The sequence below is a fragment of the Episyrphus balteatus genome, chromosome 1 (genome assembly GCF_945859705.1).
Source record: "Episyrphus balteatus chromosome 1, idEpiBalt1.1, whole genome shotgun sequence".
NCBI classification, from domain to species: domain Eukaryota; kingdom Metazoa; phylum Arthropoda; class Insecta; order Diptera; family Syrphidae; genus Episyrphus; species Episyrphus balteatus.
This window is the reverse complement of record NC_079134.1, coordinates 114030581-114053730: the sequence shown is the minus strand read 5'-3', so window position 1 is coordinate 114053730 and position 23150 is coordinate 114030581. Positions and strand designations below refer to the sequence as shown.

The 23150-nt window shown below is 30.7% G+C and overlaps 1 protein-coding gene across 3 annotated transcripts in view; it reads left to right on the top strand.

Annotated features, from left to right (window-relative positions):
• Positions 1–14858, top strand: part of LOC129907838 (glycine receptor subunit alpha-2) — a 78758-nt gene extending 63900 nt beyond the window's left edge. For all 3 annotated transcript variants that reach the window (XM_055984235.1, XM_055984234.1, XM_055984233.1), the window contains exons 8-11: positions 3546–3916; positions 5597–5725; positions 14253–14357; positions 14421–14858. In XM_055984235.1, the coding sequence (XP_055840210.1) occupies positions 3546–3916; positions 5597–5725; positions 14253–14357; positions 14421–14621 (806 nt within the window). In that variant the 3' untranslated portion in view covers positions 14622–14858. The remainder of the gene's footprint in view (positions 1–3545; positions 3917–5596; positions 5726–14252; positions 14358–14420) is intronic.
• The last annotated feature ends 8292 nt before the right edge of the window (positions 14859–23150 follow it).

Below are 23150 nucleotides of genomic sequence, written 5' to 3'. Positions count from 1 at the left end.
TCAGTACTTACCTCAAAAAGAGCTGAAGTGCAAACTCGATTAAAAATGAAACTTTTTTTTTAAACTGTTTTATTTAAAAAAAACGAAACATTTAACAGAATTCTAAGGCTGTGTGTGAATTGCGTTAAATAGTTAACACTGTGTAAAATTTTGACACAATTGAGGTGAACAAAAAAATTTCAGCTGTATGGCTTATTGTTTAATATTTTTCTCTGCCTCTTTTCTGCTATGAAACTCCTTTTTAATAAAAAAAAAACAAAACAAAACCATCTGCAAAAAAAATTTAACTCAAATTTAACCAGGTCCCAGAGCCCAATAAATTTTTAACAACTGAAAATTTTTTATTCACCTCAACAGTGTCAAGTATTTTACACTATGTGAACTATTTTACGCAATTCACACACGGCCTGAAAAACAAAAAAAATAACATCGTGTTACATTTCTTATACATAATTAATGAAGTAAATACTAAAAAAATTTAATCAACAGATTTACAAAGTAGTTTTGGAAGCATCAGGATACAATTTTCGGCACTCACTGACTACTTGAAGTACATATTGTTTTTGTTCCTCATCTTTAGTTAAAATGTTATTAAAATCCGTTATTAATTTGACTCCTCTTTCTGTCATGTCATTTACGACTTTAAGTGATTGCACTTTTTTAAAGCCTTCTTTAAAATGCGGGTTTTCGGGCCAAAGATTTGGAGGTTCTTTGAGAAAACTTGTGTCTATTTTCAATCGGCTGAAAAAGTTCAATGTTTCTTTGTTCACAATATTTTTTAACCCTGCTGTGACAAATTGTTCATCTTCATGTGTCTGTAGCTTTGGATTTACTATTCTGTTGGTTTAAGTTTCACTGGTTTTCAAAATTATGTTGGCCGTTTCTAATTTTGTTCGCCATCTGGTAAAGTTAGGTCAAAGAACGCCAGACCTGCCTGCTCTGAACTCAAATACCATAAATGGTTTGAGAATTTAGCAAGAGCCTTCTCTGAAATATCTTTGTCTATCTTGCGGTATTCAATGCAATTACGCAAAAGATCAAGATCTTGTTTAGGAGCCAGATAAGCTCTTGGGGCATTAAACCAAGCAAAAGTTTTTTCTTGTTGAATGTAAGTTTGATTTTGAAACTACAAAGTCAATTGGATTTTGCCCTAGTGCTTCTATTGTAGCTATAATTATGCGAGAAGCATTTCTATCAGATGCCTTACATCGATCCAATAACAAAGAAAGTTTCATTGTTAATAGCTCTTTCACCCCACGACTATACCTCATACTTTTGCTACCCGAGGGCCCAGAGATAGAGAAACATCCATTCTATCCCTATCCGCAGAATAAAACAGTTAAAAAAAAGTTTAATTTTAAATCGAGTTTGCACTTCAGCTCTTTTTGTGGTAAGTACTGAAAATTTAAATTGATGACAATATTTTTCTTTTTTAGTAAAACTAAACAAATTAAGCATCTGAATTATGTGTAACAACACTACCTTTAATTAAATATATAAAAAGTGAAAATAACCCGATCTGTTTGGGAGCTAGAGCTAATTTTCTTCGAAAAACAGTGAAAAAACAGAGATTTTTGATACTTTGAGCGAGTGTCGGCACCATTTAGAGTTATCCAATCGAGCTGAAATTTTGGCTATCTAAAAATCTGCAAAGGCGGAACATTTTATGGGGTTCCCCCGAAAAAAATTCGACAAAAAATTTTTTCTATGGCAGTTGCGGTCACTCTAATGTACAAGTACATACCTAAAAGATAAAGATGTGTACAAATTACTTAAAGAAGAAAAAAAATATGTTTTCAACACCACTATTTTTTTTAACATTTTCTAAGCCAGCCTGAAATCCATTTAATTTAATTATCTTTTCTGGTTTTCAGTATTTGATTTTAAAATGATTAGGAAATTCAAATAAATCACCAAAATAAAAAAAAAAATAAAAAAAGTTAAATTTTTGTTTAGTCTTTTATTTTAGTCTAAAAATTATTTTTTCAAAAACTGTACTTGTTTTTTTTCAAAAACTGTAAAACATTTTAACATCTGGTTTTAAACACTTGATTGAAAGTTAGAATTTAGTTACCAAAAGGAGTGCTTGATATCGTAAAATTCAAAAAAAAAATAAAAAAAGGTTAACAATTTTGAGTTTAAAAATTCATTTTTTTTAAATGTACGACATTTTAGCATATGCTTTTCAGTATTTGATTTAAAATTGATTAGGAAATTGAATTTAATAACCAAAAGTAGTGCTTGATATAGTAAAATTTAAAAAAAAGTAAAGTAAAAAAAATTGAAAAAAGTTAAACAAAATGGAATAAAAGGAGTCTGATGATCGGATTGACATCCGTGAAACAGTACTGTAACTCTAGCCATAAACACTTGGTGGTAGCACCTTCAAGATGTTGTTGTTGTTCAAAAATTATAATGAAATTGACGGTATAAAATAGCAGCCAAACTGCAAGTATGGAAACATACGAAACTTAAAAACAATTTTGAGTTTAAAAATTAATTTTTTTTTAAAACTGTACGAAATTTTAGCATCAGGTTTAAAATTGATAAAAAAAGATGAATAGTGAAAAATTAAAAATAAAAAAATAAAGTAAAAAAAAATTAAAATTTTGAATTTAAAAAATATTTTTTCATACAATGTTGTTTGAAAAAATAATTGAAAATAATTGAGATTGTAGGTGTTGTCGTTGCATTTTAAAAATAAAATAAAAATAGAACCCATCCAGTCTGCTTTCTGCCATTTCGAATTTTGTCACCACATACCAATAGGGAAACACTTGCAAAAAGGCAGAAACTTCCGAGTCAGGTTAATTAAAAAAAAAAATACCAATTTGGACCCCTGTTCAATCCACTTAGCTTTCTGCCATTTTGTCTCTTTTACACCTTCTTAAACAACCTCTACCATTTTGCACCCATTTCCGAGAGAGTTTAAAAAAAATGCAAGTTTGACCCCCACCCACGCTTATTCTGTCCAGTCTGTTTTCTGCCAATGTGGCACTTGCCCCATCCAACAATTTCCCGAAAAAAATTTTTATTTCCGGAGTGAGGTTGAAAACTTGCAACCATCTCTCCGTCTATTTGCCTGCCTTGATTTTAAAGAATAAATATTAAATTTATAAATTAAACCTACTTAGTTTCGAAGAAAACTTCGAATAAAGTCTTGCGTGATAGGTCCAGGTACATGTCAAATCAGATTATATTCGTATTTTCCAAGACTATATCCGTCAGTAAAAATTTAACACAGGGTTTAACAAAAAACAAAAGTAAGTTGGCTTAAATGCTTTTGAACAGTTAAAAACTATGGGACACATCCATCAAAAACTATATTTGCTTTTGAGCGTGCGTCGTTGGCTTGAAAATATTTTCCTTTACTTTGCACAATTCTCAAAAAAACACGGCATATACAAAAAAAACAAAATCGAACGCCAAGAACTGAAATATTGTTACATTTACATAATTAAAAAACTAAGGCTTCCAATCATATTTTTACTTTTACGATCCTAAAGTACAAATTCAAAATTTCATACAACTTGTTATTGTTTTAGTTTCTTACAGCAATCAAAAAGTTAAACTCCGATGGTCAGATTCTGGTGTTACTTTAAATCCTGAATTAAAGCTTCTGCAATACAACTTAGGACAACCATTGGAAACGGAAGAGAGCGATGGTTATATGCCTGAAAAGGTGGGAAATTTTTCCCGGCTAACTGTGTATTTTCGATTTGAGCGACAAATAGGACATCATTTAATACAAACATTTGCTCCTTCATCATTGGTTGTAATGCTTTCATGGTTCAGTTTTTGGCTTGGATTGGATGCAATACCGGGAAGAGTAACATTGCTGGTAACATGTATGTTGACATTGGTAACAATGTTTACGGGACTGAGGGCGGATATACCACCAGTTGCCTATGTTAAGGTAAGTAACTTTTTTTTGTAGGACAAACAACAAAAAAGGGTAACGTAGGGTGAAATCTAAAAAAAAATTGTGACATCAGCAAAATTTAGATGCAGTTTTGGTCGCTTACGATAAAAAATCTGTCGGAAAAGGGTCGATATGGGCTATGTGAAATTGGCAGCCCTAAAATGCTTTTTTTTCAAACCTGCCTGTTTCGATTGTTCAAGGTTAGCCCGGGATAGTCCAAGATTTTTGTTTTTCGTTAGCTCCACCCTTAGTTCTAAAATTATAACAGAATTATTTTTTTCACCTCAAAAATCACAAAAAAAAATTTTTGTTATTTAGTGTAAAAATTGTTGGTTTTGCACTGTGCTTTATTTGTCCAAGGTTAGCCCAGAATAACCCAACTTTTATTTTCCCTATCCTATGCTTAGTTTAAAAAATATAGATAGATCCATTATTTTTTATTCCTCACAGAAAAAAAAATAGTAGGTACGCATACACCACAATGACCTTTTTAATTTATAATTAAGAAAAAGTAAATCCACGTGTGTAGCCACGTGTGTTATTTATTTCACTTAGAATTCTTACTTGATTGAATGTAGTCCATATAACATTCGTGTGAAGTTAATTTATTTCATTTCACCCTAAAAACCACAAAATACAAATATTTGTTCAAGCGTAAAAATAATTTTTTCACTTTTCAAATTTCAAAAAACTGACGCACGTCACATTTCATGAGTGACGCGATTTTTTCACAGGAAAAAAATATCACAATTTTTTCAGTGTCTGATATGAAAAAAAATTTTTTTGTTGTTTCTTTTGAAAAGATAAATGGATTAAAGAAAACAAAAGTTGGACAATCCTAGGCAAACGGTGGCCAAACGATCCACACTGCAAAACCAACAATTATTACACTGAATAAAAAAAATTATTTTTTGTGATTTTTGAGGTGAAAACTATGGTGGCCAATCGAACCAGGCAGGTATGAAACAAAAAATAGCATTTGGGGATGCCAACTCCACATAGCCGTCGATATGTCTTTTCAGTTTTTATAATCCTAAGGGCTGCCTAATGCCGACTTTTCACGAGTCGATTTTAGCCGCGCGATATGTCGGTCGACTATGATTTTTCTATGGGGAATGTCACTTTAGTCGCCTGCGACTTACGTTCACACGAGTCGAAAAGCTTCACCGCACGGCAAAAATCGACTCGAGAAGAGAATTTCTTTTCGGAGAAGCGTTTTGGCTTGCATTTTCATGTCAATAAAACAGTTTCAGAAGACTTCTTCCGGACGCTTCTGGACGTCCAATCGAAAACGACATAAATGTTATAGCTTGAAGGCCCAATTTATTCACACTCCATAAATTTAAGGTCGATTTGACAGATTTCTAATTTTTAATGGGGACTTTGGGTATAAAATAAACAATTTTAGCTCGTTTAAAGTTATTAGATAAATAGATTACTTTTAGAAAATTTTAATCGATTCGTTCTATTAAAAATAAAAGCCGCGACAATCTGAAAAATTTAAATTTTTCAGTTAGCTAAATTTATGACTCCCAATTGACTGATCTAATTAGGTGGAATGAAAATCGAATTTACACACACACAAACAAATATGAAAAAATCAATTTCAAAAACAATATTGAGAAAATAAGTACATTATGTATATTATATTTGTTGATATAATCTTTCTTTCAGGCACTTGACTTATGGATGGCTGGTTGTATGGTGTCTGTTTTTGCTGCACTAGCAGAATTTGTTGTTGTTAAAGTTTTAGAGGTTCAGTATCAATATCAAATCAATAAAGTGCCTAAAGTTCTTCCAATGGTAAGTACTTTACTCTAACTTGATTAAAATATTAAATAGTTTTATTCGTTATAACTTTTTTGATACATAAAGCTCTCTGTTCCTTGGTTTTTTTTCTTGTGTGATCTTGGTTACTAAATTGTATTTTTTTTATAGTAAATGGTGTCAACTGTCCAAATCTTAAAATGGTTCCAAAACTGTCCAAATCTGCTTTGCACATTTGGCTTAACACATTCCTGGGACAGTTTTAGACTGCATTAAAATTCGCACAGCGTATTTAATTTCTTACTAAACTATTTTAACAAGCTTTTTAAGTTAATTTTCTGATTTTCACTCTGTTTGAATAGGCAAATACTTCAAGTTAAGTGGCGCATCTATTTGTAAGAAAATTTCTTAAATTTAAGTTTGACGTGTACAAATAAATTGTTTAATAGTCCAGTGCGTTTATGATGTTCATATATGGGCGACCCAGCAGTTTGTACCACCCCCAATTTTGTTTTGCTCATTCGATAGAGCATTGGCACTACGTTTTTTGTATGCACAATTTTTAGGTAGCATAAATAGAAATTGAGACATTTAATAAAAACTAAAATCCAAGATGGCGGCAGAATTTTAAATTAAATTTAAGAACGTAGATTTAACACATCCAAATGTGCCATTTGCTTTCTGCCAAAAGTGCCCCAAGAGGACCTATAAATTAAAAAAAAAATAACATTGAATAATGTACATTTAGATTATATTGTACAATCAAATCGCATTTAAACTAAATTCAACAACAAAATACTTTTTTCCTCCTTTATTATGTAAATATACAGGGTGTCCCACAGTCACCGCCCCAAACGAACACCATGGATTCCTGAGGTCATTTTACGTCGAAAAACTTAAGAGGTAATTTTCTCGTTTTCGTCCCGTTTTCGAGTTACCACGGTTTTTATGATTTTTGTTCTCTTTTCGCTTAAATGGCTTTATCTTTGCCAAACTACGTTTTATTCGAAAGATTTTTTTTACAACCAATCAAGAATTTATTACAGTTTTAGTTTGTCTTAAAACTTTTTTTTCTGCGGACAACCGTTTCTCCACAATTTTGCATCAAACACAATTTTCTTCGTTTTTTAAGTTGTTTTTTACACTTTCATATCATTTAAGTCAAAAAAACACGTTAATGAGCTTTTTATTAAAGCCCAGTTTATTTTCATAAAAAAAATAAGTTTTATTTCATAAAAAAGGCTACTGAAAGTAATTAAAAAAAATAAACAAACTGAGTGAATTAAAAAAAAAATAATTTTTAAATAAAAAATTAATTGAAATTAATTAAAAACTTTTTCTGAGCTATTGTGGTTAAGAAAAAAAACAATAGATAAAGCTCAGGAAAAGTTTAAATTCATTTAAATTAATTTTGTATTTAAAAACCATTTTTTTTAATCACTCAGTTTGTTTATTTTTTTTAATTACTTTCAGTAGCCTTTTTTATGAAATAAAACTTATTTTTTTTATGAAAATAAACTGGGCTTTAATAAAAAGCACAAAAAATTAATACTCATTAACGTGTTTTTTTGACTTAAATGATATGAAAGTGTAAAAAATAACTTTAAAAACGAAGAAAATTGTGTTTGATGCAAAATTGTGGAGAAACGGTTGTCCGCAGAAAAAAAAGTTTTAAGACAAACTAAAACTGTAATAAATTCTTGATTGGTTGTAAAAAAAATCTTTCGAATAAAACGTAGTTGTGCAAAGATAAAGCCATTTAAGGGAAAAGAGAACAAAAATCATAAAATCCGTGGTAACGCGAAAACGGGACGAAAACGAGAAAATTACCTCTTAAGTTTTTCGACTTAAAATGACCTCAGGAATCCATGGTTTTCATTTGGGGCGGTGACTGTGGGACACCCTGTATATATGTAAACGCATGTCTGAGATAAAAAATTAATAAAAAGGGTACCCTAAAACCGTCTTCTATTTTTATATATATTTGTTGTTATCGTCCCAAATGCCACATAACATGAGAGTTAAAGAGAGATTTTTCACTATCATTGAACTGAAGTTTTAAAAACTACATATGTATATTCGTTTTGATACTTTTTTTGGCTTTGTCCAAAGTCACGCCTTTCCTAAACCGCCCCCTTTCCCCTACATACAAATGTAACGTATATTTTGTATATTAAAGGACAGAGAGTACGATAACTTTGGCGCCCAGAATTGGTAATGGTTTTTTGTACAGGGGTTTCATACAATAATTTTGTACTACGGAAGGGAGGGAGATAGAACCTTCCGTTGAGCTGGGAGGGACAGCTATGACCTCTGACTAAACGGAGCGGATTTTTTTTTTTTTTTTTCACTTCAGATTCTTTGATGTAGTCAGCTTAGAGCAAGCTGTATACTACTATCAGAGGGTTCATCATTAGTGCATATGTTAGTAGTTAGTAGGACAAAAACAATTAAATACTATCCACTGCACATGCACAATATACAATTAATATTAGCTAAAAATGATATACTAACATATTTACAATTTAAAAATCTAATTAAAACATTAACTGACAATCACGTCTGTGGAGCACTGGTTCGAAATAAAGTTTTTAATTTCATCTTGCTCATATTAAAGTCAATATCGTTTAAATTATAAAGTTTGCTCATTCGGTTAAGAGGCTCGTTTATACCATAGTTTGTTCTATGAAAGTTAATATGTAAGAGTTCAAATCTTCGTAGGTGGTGAGATCCTCCCGGATAGTTAAGGACAAGGCAACCTAATAAGTCAGGAGCGTCAAGTTGGCCATTAATTAGTTGATGAAAGAATATAATATCGTTATTGACACGCCTTTGTTGCAAAGTTTGCATGTTTAAAAGTTGAATCCGCTGATCGTAAGGTGGTAAGTTGTAAGGATCTGTCCAAGGTAGACCCTTCAGAGCAAAGCGTATGAAATTATGTTGGATTGATTCTATACGATTCTTATGAACCTCATAAAAAGGACTCCATACTTGGGAAGTGTACTCAAGGTGGGGTCGAACGTAGCAGTTGTATAAAGAAAGTGTGACAAATGGATCGTCAAACTCCTTTGCCCAGTGTTTTACAAATCCAAGCATTGAGCTCGCTTTGTTTACTATGAAATTAATGTGTTCGGTGAATTCTAAGTTTGAACTGAATTGGACACCCAATAGTCGAGTCAAATTAGACATAAAATTTGTAAAATCTCGGAATCCAGGGAAAGTCGATGCATCTGAAAAACGAGTATAGGGCTGCATTATAGAAGGGTCAAATAAGAAAGTTAAAAAAAAAATTTCACCGCTCTCGATTACAAAAGTTTTTATGGACCGTTAACTGTCATTCCGTATGCAAGCGTCAATCGGAATTGCTGTCTCATTTTAGATTTTGATCAAACTTTGTAGGGATGTTCTCTAGGACTGTAAGGAAGCAAATCCATGATGATTTAATTTTAAGTTGCGTGGTTTCCCCGCTACCCGCATTCGAACTTTTTCAGAAAGTCATTTATATGTTGTTATAGCTTTGCGTCTACTAAAGATATCTTTTTGTTTGAAACGCCATTTTAAAGCTTAAGAATAGTAATTTTTGAATATATATTAAAAAAATTACGTAATAATTATCCCTGAATTAAAAATAATTTTTGAAAAACTGGTAATTTTGCTGTTTTTTCATGGTTTTTGACTGGCTCCAGAATCTTGGCTATTATATGTAGGAAGCTTATACTTACCAAATATTAAATATAGATATTTTTCAACAAAATAAATCTAAAATGAACTCGATGGCTGTACTCCTTACGTAAAAATTTTAAGTTCAAAGTATTGAGTATTTTAAAAAAGCTAATTTTTATACTGTCATTTTCTCCGATTTGACTAAACGAAGAAATGTGAAACTTACAGTGTGTTAAGCTAAGAGTACGAACTAAATATACTATTGATTTCATGCTTCTATCTTATGTCAAACATAGTGCAATCATAGCCTTAAGTAGGGGTTTTTTTGGCTTTTTAGCATTTTTGCGAATTTTCAAACAAGCGGTACACTAAGAAGATATGAAAATAACACAATTTTATTTAGAGGACTTAAAGTTAAAAGTTTCAACTCAACACACTGTTAGTTTCATGTTTCTGTCTTTAGTCAAATCGTAAAAAATCATAGTATAAAAAAATATTTTTTCAAAAAACTCAAAACTTTGAACTTAAAATTTTTGCATAAGGAGTACAGCCATCGAGTTCATTTTAGATTTATTTTGTTGAAAAATATCTATATTTAATATTTGGTAAGTATAAGCTTCCTACATACATATAATAGCCAAGGTTCTGGAGCCAGTCAAAACCATGAAAAATCAGCAAAATTACCAGTTTTTCAAAAATTATTTTTAATTCAGGGATAATTATTACGTAATTTTTTAATATATATTCAAAAATTACTACTCTTAAGCTTTAAAATGGCGTTTCAAACAAAAAGATATCTTTAGTAGACGCAAAGCTATAATAACATAAAAATGACCTTCTGAAAAAGTTCGAATGCGGGTAGCGGGGAAACCACGCAACTTAAAATTAAATCATCATGGATTTGCTTCCTTACAGTCCTAGAGAACATCCCTACAAAGTTTGATCAAAATCTAAAATAAGACAACAATTCCGATTGACGCTTGCATACGGAATGACAGTTAACGGTCCATAAAAACTGTTGTAATCGAGAGCGGTGGAATTTTTTTTTTAACTTTCTTATTTGACCCTTTTATAATGCAGCCCTATACTCGTTTTTCAGATGCATCGACTTTCCCTGGATTCCGAGGTATAAAGCTAATTTGACTCCACTACAAGTCTTTAAAACTAAATACTCGACAGAGCTTGTGTTGCGATATACAATAATCGAAGGCATTCGGGACTCGTTTTCGAGAGAAAGTAATTGTTTGGCATTTGACTGGGTTGAGATAGAGACCGTTTTTCCCACACCAAACACTAAAACTGTCAATGTCAGCTTGTAGAAGGATCCGGTCATGGTTGTTTTTTATTGTCTTAAAAATCTTCATATCATCGGCGAATATAAGAATTTCACTTGAATTAATGCATGAAGTTACATCATTTATAGCAAGTATAAAAAGAAATAGACCCAGATGGCTTCCCTGGGGTACACCTGAGCGAGCAATAAAGGGGTCAGAAAGACAGTTCCTGAATTTAACTTGATAGGATCTTTTCTCAAGGTATGATTCTATCCAGGCTATAAAAAAAGGCGGAAAACCAAAAGCTTTTAGCTTGAAAGAAATAATTTTATGATTTAATTGATCAAATGCTTTAGAAAAATCAGTGTATATGCAATCAACTTCACTTCCTTTTTCTAAAGCATTTGAACATTTATGTAAAAAGGTAAGGAGATTAGTAATAGTTGATTTTTTCCTCATAAAACCATGCTGTTGCTCACATACTAGATTCTTGCTGAAAAATGCTACACTCTCACAAACAACTTGTTCGAAAATCTTCGGAATTTTGTCCGATTTCATCCGAATTGGACAGTTTTTACCTGTCGGAAGCACACCTCGAAGCAAGTTTCGTATGAAATCGGAGAATTTTCCGCTCCGACGCACAGTGTGGGAATTCGCTAATCTAGCGGAATTAAATTAATAGCGCTTACAAGTTTATGTTTTTTGTTATTTTTTTTTTGCAAAATTGATCTTAAGCATGTGAAAAACTAAATTTAACTACAATCATTACTATATTTCATAAAATTTTTGATGTACAGAGCTCCAAAAGTACAAGTTTCTTGTCTTTTGCAGACCCATTTCAAAAAAATTAATTACGGTTACAAAAAAAAGTCTTTTGTTATATTTTCGTTCGAGAATCATGATGAATATATACAACAAAGAATAAAACTACTATTTCTTACATATTAAGAAAATTTTGTGATTTACGGAGTTGTGAAGGTGCACGTTTTTTGCACTTTGGTAGACTTTTCTAAGTTTCGCAAAAAAGCAATTTGTTAATTCCAATTTGTAATGAATATACACAAAAATGAAATTAGACTAAATAATTTATACAGCAACTAACTTTTTATTAAGGGGACTTTAAACAAAATATAAATTAAAACCACAATCATTCACACTTTAGAAGAAAAAAAATATTTTAAAAGAGTTTAAGATAGCTTAAGTTGTGACATTTAGAAGATCTAGGACTTCATGCTCGATCACATTTTTCTTTCTTTTTGGAATGCACCTGAGACTTGCGATGAAAGGATCAGAAGTTATCAACAGTCGATTGAAAAGATCTGTCATCGTGTGCAACCGCGATGTTTTTCTGGTGAATAATTCCCGATATTTCCTATTCTCTTTGTTTCTTGCCTCTTGCGCTTCCTCCGAAAGTTGGCCAATTGGAAGAATGCAAGAAGCAATCACTTGTCTGCCATGAAATAATACTTTATGGACGCTTACTGGCATGTAATACCATCCATACTTCTCAAGATATAAGGTCCTAGTCCTGGTCGCACATGCATCTGACTAACAGTCGCCTTAAGTGCTTTGATTGCATCCTCTGAAAATTGAATTCCATCAAAATAGCTCATAATAAATGAAAACACCGCTTCAACACGCTTTATTTTGGTTTTGGAAATCCAAACCCCAAAAATTTGTGTTTTTGTGATTTCGATAGACATTCTGAAAATTTCAAAAAACAAAACCATATGTGAAAAGCCTAAACGCACCATAAAAGTGAAACATTGACTTGTACGTACCACAAAAGACGACATTGGACACAACAAAACTAATATTAAAGTCAGAACACAACTTAGCCAATTTTTTTTTTTTTTTTGACACCACTTCAAATGTGAAAAAAAAATATTTTCGCACCTCTTCTGCAGCACTTTAGAGCTTTAAATGATAGATAATATATCAGGCTTTCAAATACATATAGTAACTAAACCGAATAACCCGAAATACATAAAGTTTTTCTCTCATGAATACAAAAATTTACTAAAAATGCCTATTTTTTTTATCCCAATCACCAAATAAAAATGTAAACACCCTATAAACCAAAAATTTTACTTACTTTTCAGTTCACTGATATCGTATTTAATAACACAAATCAAAAGTTTTTATAAAAAACATACACAGGACTCACAAGAAAAAAAATACCAAAACTACTTTTGCAAGCCAATTAATAGTGAAATTATCACCAACTGCAACTTCAAGACTAATTATTTTTATTTTACATGCTTCCCACATAAAAATTTTTTCTTATTCGCTTATTAGAAGGTTTAGGCTGCAAGTAAAACCTGTTTTCGCATCAATTTGTGCTACTCATTTTTTTAATTAAATTCCGCTAGATGAGCGAATTCTCACACTGTGCGACGGACGGATGCTTCGCTAGGGCCGAATATGAACTGCTTCAATTGATTCCTTAAAAGCCATTATGTTACTTTTCCTATTCTATTTTTTTCGAATGTCTATAACTCTTTAAATATGTATGCTACAAAATTATGTTTCTATCATAGAGACTGAGAAAAATTAAAAATACCGAAAAAATAAAAATAAAATAACATAACCTCAAAAGTGTTGTCCTCGCTGAAAAACAGTGAATGCACAAGAAAAGCTATTTATATTACCTACAACTTTGGTTCAGTTACCTATTCGGCCAAGAAAATAGTTTAGTAGGTACAGGTACATATACACCAATTCACATTTTTCAAAATGGTGGATTTCGCCATGTGGTTGGCGTCCCGAAAACCAGGACTTAAGCTTTTCTAATACCCTTCTTTCAGATTTGAAAAAAATCAGTCTCCCAATATTTCGTTCCACAAAATGCCTGTTTTTTTTTTACTAATTTTCCTGTACTTAGACTATAGTTTTCGGATCAATAACCAAATTATTGGAAATTTGATGGTTTATAACTTTAAATGTTTAAAAAACTATGTAACTAATACTGGGAATGATATAATCTTTAAAAAAAAAACGGAAAAAAAAAATTAAAACAACATAACCTCAAAACTTTTGCCCGCTGAGAAAAATAATGTATTACAAAGGAAAAGATAATTAAATTTTCAAGAACTTTGGTCTGACAACCATTTCTATAGGACCCATAGTTTTGGAGATATAAAGCGATTCGCGTTTTTCAAAATGGCGGATTTCGCCAGAGGGGTAGCGTCCCGAAAACCAGGACTTAAGCTTTTCTATTACCCCTCTTTCAGATTTGAAAAATTCAGCCGTCCTGTATTTCGTTCCACGAAAAAATCTATCTTTCCTGTACTCATACTTAATTCAAAAATGTTTTAAAAACAGATAATGTTGACTTCCGTTGAAATTGAATTGAAATGTATTTGAAAAATTCCATTAAAAAATTGACCAATTTTCCCATAAAATAGGTTTGAAAACACAAAATTTCAGTATTTATCAACTATAAATTGATAGTTGGCAATCGCAACACGGTTGCATATATTGATTGATTGATTGATATTTGGGGTGTAAGATGTAGGTTCTGCAACGGTTGCATATATAAATTATATACGGTTGCATATTTAAATTAAAATTTATTTTATAAATAAATGTTTTATATAGATGAATCATATATGTATCGATTTCAGCGAATAAGCGCAATGGAAAAAGGTCAATGTGCAACGGTCGCCAACTGGGAGAGCGGAGCAGTTCGATCCCGAAAGGCTACACAAACTCCAACAACCCCGGGACAGGTAAACTCTTTATCCCTATTGATTTTTTTTTTCCTAAAACAATTATAATTTTTTCTTAAACAGACTTCATTGCAAGGGAACGGTGGACCACCGAAAACTGCGCGACGGCAAAGCTTATTGTCAGTGGCATGGACGGACATAGACACTGGCGTGGAAAAGATAATGTGGCGGGAAATAGACAAAGTTTCGCGGGCAGTATTTCCAATTCTATTTTTTGTTTTCGTTTTATTGTATTGGCCGATATTATTGTTGAAATCGTCCTAGGATTTAGGGAGCTCCAGAATATCACTTTCTGGACTCCAATAACAATGGAATGAAAATAAATGTTTTCTAAAAAGTAAATTTTATCAAATAAAAATTTATATGGAATAATTTTCACCTCGCTCAAACAAAAAATAAAAAAAAAACTTAAATATTACTAAAAGTGAAGATATATATTTTAAGGATGTACACATAAATACTAAATTAAAATCAAACAACTTATAGTGTTAAAAACAAGAATATCAATGGGGCACACTTATTCAGTAATAGTTGATTCACAACTCGAACTTAATTGCGAAATCACCATGTGTACATAATATAAATTCCTAAGTAAATGACACCTTTTCAAATTTTACACCACATTATTTCAACAAATGAGATTTCAGAAAGAATTACTTTAATTAAAAAAAAAACCAAGTGTTCTCAGTTAAAATATACTCAGAAAATAAGAATATTCGTACCAAAGAAAAACCCTTCCAAGGAACTGATTAAAATCAGTTCAGGCAAAAGAAAAGCACCAAATAGATTGCTTTTTAATTTTGCTTTGCACCATAAACAAATGGAATTAAAAAATCAGACAAGAAATCGAAGTAAGTAGGTACCTATGTATTTATGTATATAAATTCATATAATACAAAAAATCAAACTGGTGATTTAAAATTGATAATAAAACTCTGTTAGATACATCCTAGCATGTTTATATAAATTAATATGAGTAATTTTTTTTTTAATTTCATAAATCTATTATATTCACATAGAAAATTTATTTTGTATACTTATACATTTTACATAACGCTTTTGCGAATATTATATACTCACACCTCGACACTCGTTAAGAAGTTCTTAAACCCAAGCACAAAATTATAGGTAGTCTATTTGTTTACTTTTATGCATGAAAACGTGCATATTTATTACGAAATGTACATATATATAGCAATCATTTTTAAATTTGTATCTCACCTTGGCTCGTGCCGCCTTGGTACAACTATAAAAGCAACGAATGTACAATTTTGGACAAACCAAAATTACTTATACATAAAATCTTGTACATATTATATATTTTCATTTATTCTTAAATAAAATCAAATAAATAATAATCAAAATAAATCAAATAAACTCAACTTGAAGTCTAAATTTAAAATTAAATTTAAGTTTAATTTGTAAGAAATCTAGAGTAGTCAAATAATAAAAAGAAAAACAAACTATTATTAACATCATCGAAAGAATTTGTTAAATTTCATTATAAAATCAATATTACCTTTGTATAAAAACGAAATTAGAATAAAAATATTTAATTTTAAATTATTTTCGAACTAATTCATTAAACAATCGCATTTATTATATATGTATCTTCTTTAATTTAATTAGCATGGAATTGTTAATGATTTTTTGTATGGTTAGCTTGCATCTTATGGAAACAATACAAATTTCTTAGCTTTCAAAAGATTTCGGGGAATATATCCAAATATTGATAGGTACTTAATACTTTTAATTTTTGATAAAATCAATCTTTTACAACCGAAAGGCTGCCGAAAACTTTTTTGTATCAAAAACGGCAACGTTTTTTGGGTGTGGGACTAACATCTGAACGTAAAAAACCATGCAGACAACGTTCCTCGTCGTTGGTTTGGAAGAAGCTTTACTAGTTGCAAAGGTTTACTTGTTAACAATTTCCGACACACGTAACGGATAAAACATGACTCTAAAGTTCATGATGATTAAACAAAGCAAAAACGTACCTGTACAACGCAGCAAAAGACAGAGAACTTTGAGCTGTGCTGGGGGAGGCTTATGCCAGACTGGAAAGTTAGGCAAGAAAAATTTCCCTAACTCGATTTACTCGTCTACCTTAATTTCCGTACCGTAAATGAAGTTGACTAAATGTTTAATCCCGAATATTTCATGAACGTGATTATTGCCAATGCTTTGACAAATTAAAGATAATGTTTTTGTTGAAGTCAGAAAGTCAACACGTAGGCATATTTCGTTGACCGCCGCACGGTTGTCCAAAATGACTTATCTCGTTGCAAAAATCATAACTTTTGAACGGATTGAGTTAGCGGTACAATTTTTTTTTTTATTTGAAGGACATTTCTAGGGCTGTTATACCAATGAATTTCAATAAAATTATTTCACAGGGTGTTTCGGAATCATCGGCCAAAAACAGATTTTCTTTAAAAAAAAAGTTTAAATTAAAATTGGTATGCCATTTTGTAGAAATCACTAATCCACATTTAAAAACAAAATTTCAAAAAAATACAATGTCCCGTTTTCGAAAATTTTATTTTTCAAAAAAAAATTTCAAAATTTTTTTAAAAATCCAAAATTAATTTTTTTTAAATTTTATTTTTGGCTTATATTTGAGTTATATAAGTGCTTCTTCGCAAAAAGTTTCGTTGAAATCGAATAAGCCGTTTCGGAGAATATCGGATTTGAAAAAAAACGGTTTTATGGCAGGTACCGTAAAAAATCCATTCGGTTCCATGCATTAAGCCGAATAGGGTATGTGTACCAATCAATTGTTGATCCAAAATAAAAATATTTAGCTGCGCATGCTTGCGCACTGCCGAGATTTTGTACTTTGAAAAAAAATGAAGGCAGAAGGAACAGATTTTCTTTAAAAAAAAATGTTTAAATTAAAATTGGTATGCCATTTTGTAGAAATCACTAATCCGCATCTAAAAACAAAATTTCAAAAAAATACAATGTCGCGTTTTCGAAAATTTTATTTTTCAAAAAAAAATTTCAAAATTTTTTTAAAAATCCAAAAATTATTTTTTTTGAAATTTTATTTTTGGCCTATATTTGAGTTACATAAGTGCTTCTTCAAAAAAAGTTTCGTTGAAATCGAATAAGCCGTTTCGGAGAATATCGGATTTAAAAAAAACGTTCTATGGCAGGTACCGTTAATAATGATTTTCCAAAAAAATTTTTTTCATTTGAAGATAGACCTTGTTTTCAAACTTACATTTGAATTTTTTAAACAAAATCGTTGGAGCCGTTTTTGAGCAATTACAGCTTTACTGAAATTGGTGTATGACAAGTACCGTTATTTTTGGCCCAAAAAATAGTAATATCATGGAAAAGTGTAATCTGAACTTTTTTTAGATGTGAATTAGTGATTTCTACAAAATGGCATACCAATTTTAATTTAAATATTTTTTTTTTTAAGAAAATCGGTTTTCGGCCGATGATTCCTAAACACCCTGTAAAACAATTTTCTTGAAATTCATTGGTGTAACAGCCCTGGAAATTTCCTTCAAATTAAAAAAAAAAACTGTACCGCTACCTCAATCCGTTCAAAAGTTATGATTTTTGCAACGAGATAAGTCATTTTGGACAACAGTGCGCCGTGCACAGTGGTTCCCAGATGGAAAAAAACCCAAAAAAGTGAAACAATTTTTTCAATTTTTTTGATTTGGTTTTTTGATTAAAAATATATTTAAATACAGAATGCAATCAATTTTAATTTTTTGCATAGCCTGGGTCCCGAGTATACTTAGCTCAAACTAGATTCTTTAAAATTTTGGAAATTTCGTTCTTTTTTTCTGCAACTTTTGACGAATTTTTTTTTAAGAATAGAGCTTTAAAAAAAAAAAACGTATGTAGTGTTGTTAATGGTATATTTGTCCTTAAGTCTACATTTACCGTTTGTTGAATTTGCTTTTGAATCAGAAAAACCAGAATATTATATGAAGAAACCTCTAGAGCGAATAGTTTTTACTCTTTGTCGGCCAGTAAAAAAAAAGCTCCACGATGCTCCACGTTCATTTTAGTATTAATTTAAAGCTTATGATATATACTATTTATGGTGTTAAAACAAATGACAAATATTGACCCATTCTCCTGTAAGAGCTTCTTGAGTGTAGCAATGCGTTTCACTCAAACAGCACTTGAAATTGGCTTCTGGTATTACCGTTTCTAATTTGAAGGCTTTTTTTGTAAAATAAAGTGGTTTTCATTATAAGAGGTCTATGTAGCCATCACTGATAAACCAAAAAATAAAGAAAAATCAAAAATTTTCAAAAAAAGGGAAAATATAAAATTTTCAAAAAAAGGGAAAATATCAGAAAACGGTATAAATTTAACTTTTTTTTGAAAACTTTTAAATTTCTTTGGTTTATCTAAAATTTAAACGGTATGTTTTAATAAAATGTTTTTTTTTTTTTTTTTTTTTCACTTCAGATTCTTTGATGTAGTAAGCTTAGAACAAGCTTTTAACTACAATCAGAGGCTCATCATAAGTGCATGTTAGTGGTTAGTAGACAAAAAATACAACCTCCCACATGCACAATATAAAAACAAAATAATTACAAACAAATTTACAAGTTATAAAATTATAAGTACAAAAAATCCAACATTTATTTAAAACATTGATTAACAGTCACGATTGTGGAGCACTGGTTCGAAACAATGTTTTTAAACCCATTTTCGTCAAATTAAAGTCTAAGGATGAATGGTTCAAGTTAAAAAGTTTACTCATGCGACTAAGAGGCTCATTAATACCATAGTTTGTTCTATGAAAGTCGATATGCAAAGGTTCAAATCTTCGTAGGAGGTGAGATCCACCCGGATAATTTATACCAATACAAGCTAATAGATCAGGGGCGTCAATTTGGGAATTAATAAGCTGATGAAGAAAGATTAAATCATTATTTACACGTCTCTGTGCTAAAGTTTGTATCTGAAGAAGTTGAATGCGATGTTCATAAGGTGGCAAGTTGAAAGGGTCGGTCCAAGGAAGACCTTTTAGAGCGAAGCGTACAAAATTGTGTTGAATAGATTCGATTCGGTTTTTATGAACTTCATAAAAAGGACTCCATACTTGAGAAGCGTACTCAAGATGGGGTCGAACGTAGCAGTTGTACAAAGATAGAGTAACAAATGGATCATCAAATTCCTTTGCCCAACGTTTAATAAAACCAAGCATTGAGCTCGCTTTATTTACTATAAAATTGATGTGTTCAGTAAATCCTAAATTTGAACTAAATTGGACACCCAAGTCTTTGAAGCTAAATACTCTACATAGCTTATGTTGCAAGATGTAGTAATCAAAAATATTAATGACTCGTTTTCTCGAGAATGTAATTGTTTGGCATTTAGCTGGGTTAAGTGAAAGGCCATTTTTACCACACCAAACATTAAAACTGTTAATATCGCTTTGTAGAAGGATACGGTCATTGTCAGACTTAATTTCTTTAAAAATCTTCATATCATCAGCAAATATGAGAATATCACTTGAAGTTATGCACGAGATTACGTCGTTTATAGCTAAAATGAATAAAAATGGGCCTAGGTGACTTCCCTGAGGGACGCCAGAGTTGGCTATAAAAAGATCTGAAAGACAGTTTCTAAATTTGACCTGATAGGATCTTTGGTTAAGATAAGATTCTACCCAGGCAATAAAAATACGTGGAAAACCAAAAGCTTTTAATTTGAAGATTATTATTTTATGACTAAGTTGATCAAATGCCTTTGAAAAGTCAGTGTAAACGCAGTCAACTTCATTACCTTTTTCTAATGCATTTGAACATTTATTTAAGAAGCTAAGAAGATTAGTTGTAGTAGATCTTTTTCTTACAAAGCCATGCTGCTTTTCACTTATCAGATTTTTACTATAAAATGCTAGACTATCACAAACAACTTGCTCAAAAACCTTTGGAATGCAGGATAGTTTCGAGATAGGCCTATAATTCTTTATATCTGTCTTATCACCCTTCTTGAAAACAGGAGTGAGGAATGACTTTTTCCAGATGGAGGGAAATTTTCCTGACTTGATGGAAAGTTTGAATAAAAATGTTAGAGGCTGAACTAGGGAGTTTCTACAGTTTTTTAATACTATTGGTGGCACACCATCTGGGCCAGCAGAACAATCATCATTTAAGGATGAAAGAAGGTCTAACACAGTACTTTGCAGTACAGGGATGTTCGTACAACTCGTTTCGGAATATGAATGTAAATTTTTGAAATAGATTTCGTCAACATCAACAGTCTCATTAACAAATGAATTACGAAAGTTATTGGCGAAAGCATTGCAAATGTCAAATGTTTGATGTAATGTAATATCGTCATGAATGAAGTTTGCCGGATATCCATCTGAGTTTTTCTTTGAGTTAACAAGGTTCCAAAATGACTTTGGATCTTTTCTTAGGGAATTTCCTTTCTCAATTATGTAGTCGGTGTACAAATTTTTTGAATGAGTTTTGAATTCTTCAAATAGTTCAACGTAAGAAGCGTGATCAACTGGGGAAAGGGTTCTTAAAAAAAGTTTCCATGCTTTATTTCGTTTATTTCTTAGTATTTTTAGGTCTTTTGTGTACCAAGGGTGACTAAAATTATTATTATTATTATTTGATTTTTTCATGGAAATGGAATTTACAAGGCAGCTGTTAAGGATGTTATAAAAATTTGTAACTGCTTCATCAATATTAGATAATGTAAGTATATTTTCTATCCCTGAACTAGATATGTTTTCAGAAAGCAACTCAAAATTTGCTTTTTTAAAATCAAGAGTATAAGAGCAATCAAAATCGTTACTGTTTTCAGTAATATGATTGCTCCATTCAAAGAAGATATCCAAAGGTGGATGGTAACCGTCTATATTAGTGATACCAGTTCTAGACTCTAGAACAAGAGTACTAATAGCGTCAGAGGAAAATACTAAATCGAGAATTCGATTTTTATAGTTTTTAATACAGCTTATCTGCTGTAAGTCAGTATACAAAATTTTGTCTAATAAAGCAAGCTCATTTTGTGAAGATGTTAGTGAAGCTTCTTGATATGTTTCATTGAAATAAACTCAAACGAATTTAATTTTGCTCATAATCAACCATAGTTATAAAATAGCGGCACATTTTCTCAGAAACCGTAAAAAGGCCTATTTTGATAGCTTTTCTAAAATGATCTCAAATGTAAGAAAACATTTTTTTTTAACAAAGTAAACTTAATTTATTTGTAGAGAATTAAATGAAGTTTTCAAATGTATCCTTAAATTCTCTGTAAGGTGATCCGTTGTTGAGATATTGATAGTCAAAGTCAAAACTATGGTTTTTGGTTTGCAGTCTAAAAAAAATCGTAGAAGTTTGAAACAAAAAGAATTTTAAAGCCAAATAAATAGCCTTTCTAAAAATGATAATCATTTTTTCGCAAAAAATGTTCCCACTTTTTTTTAGAGAAAAGTAAAAACAAAACAAATTTGGAAAATTTTGGTATTTGAATAATTCCAGATCTAGTTATTTTACCATTAGAAATAAAATATTTAGTTTTTAAATCCTAAAACTAGGCGAATGTAGCTTTCACATGCTTTTTGTTTTTTCATGATACGATCATTTTTTACTGAGATACAGCCTATCGAAAATCACTAAAAAAAAATCACAATTTTTTGGGCTAGTAGGTAAGTAAGTAGTAAGGTGCTATAATAATTCTGAAACTTTTTAGTTATTTGCTTTCTCAAAACCTTCTTTGTATTCAGTTTTAATTAAGTTTTAAAAGTATAAGAGAAATTCACATCACAAAAAAAACAAGAAAAGGAAACAAAAATAATGAATATACTCGTATTAATCAATACAACTTTTGAAAAAATGAGTAATTTTAAAGTACGACGCACAATTTTTAGATCACGATGAGAATTCGTTTTATTTAATTTATATAACAAATTTCAATCAAATCGGTCCACCCGTTCAGTTTTTACAGGTTTTTTCCACTTCCTCCATAGAAGGGAACTACTGCACTGTGCGCCGTTGATAGCCTAAGGTTAGAAAACTTGGGAATTTGTTATATTTTGAACATTTTTTTAGAACTTTTTTTTTTAAAGTTCCCTTCATATTCATAATGAATTTTAAAAAATATCCTTGTTTTCAAAGAATTTTGAAAATATTATTACAAATATTATTACATCAGTCAGTATAATTAAAGTAATAATGTATTTGACCCCAATTCCACTGTTTTTTAAATTGGTTACCATACATTTCTTTTTCTTTTTTTGAGTTTTACTTTAGCAAGCAAAAACCATACAGACTCTACAAATCAAACAAACATTATTAATTTTAATTTTTATGTCTGTTATCGATTCCATAGCTTTCATTTAGTGCCAACCGAAAGATTTCAGAATTAATCGGAACTACTCCGGACTGTTCCAATATAAATACATACATATTTAAAAGGGTTCAAGTGAGGATAATTTATTATCATCGTTCTTTCTTTTCGTTGGCACCTCTGGACACTCTTCATTTGATTTTTGAGTTTTGTTTTTTGTGTACAGTTTTTTTACGGGTCCGAAATCCTTTCCAATTTGTTGGCACTTATTTGTGATATAGTTTTTAAATATTGCAACCAAAAGCAATAGATAATTAAATCCAAGATTTCAAAAAATCTGGTTTTGGAAAAATAATACGTTTTAGATTTGACACTATACCAAAATAGTACTGTCTCTAAATTTTATTTCTAATTTGTATATTATCATTGCATGTACAGTTACAATATATTATATATGTATGTATGTATGACATTTTAGCTTCCAAAAAACAACACAAG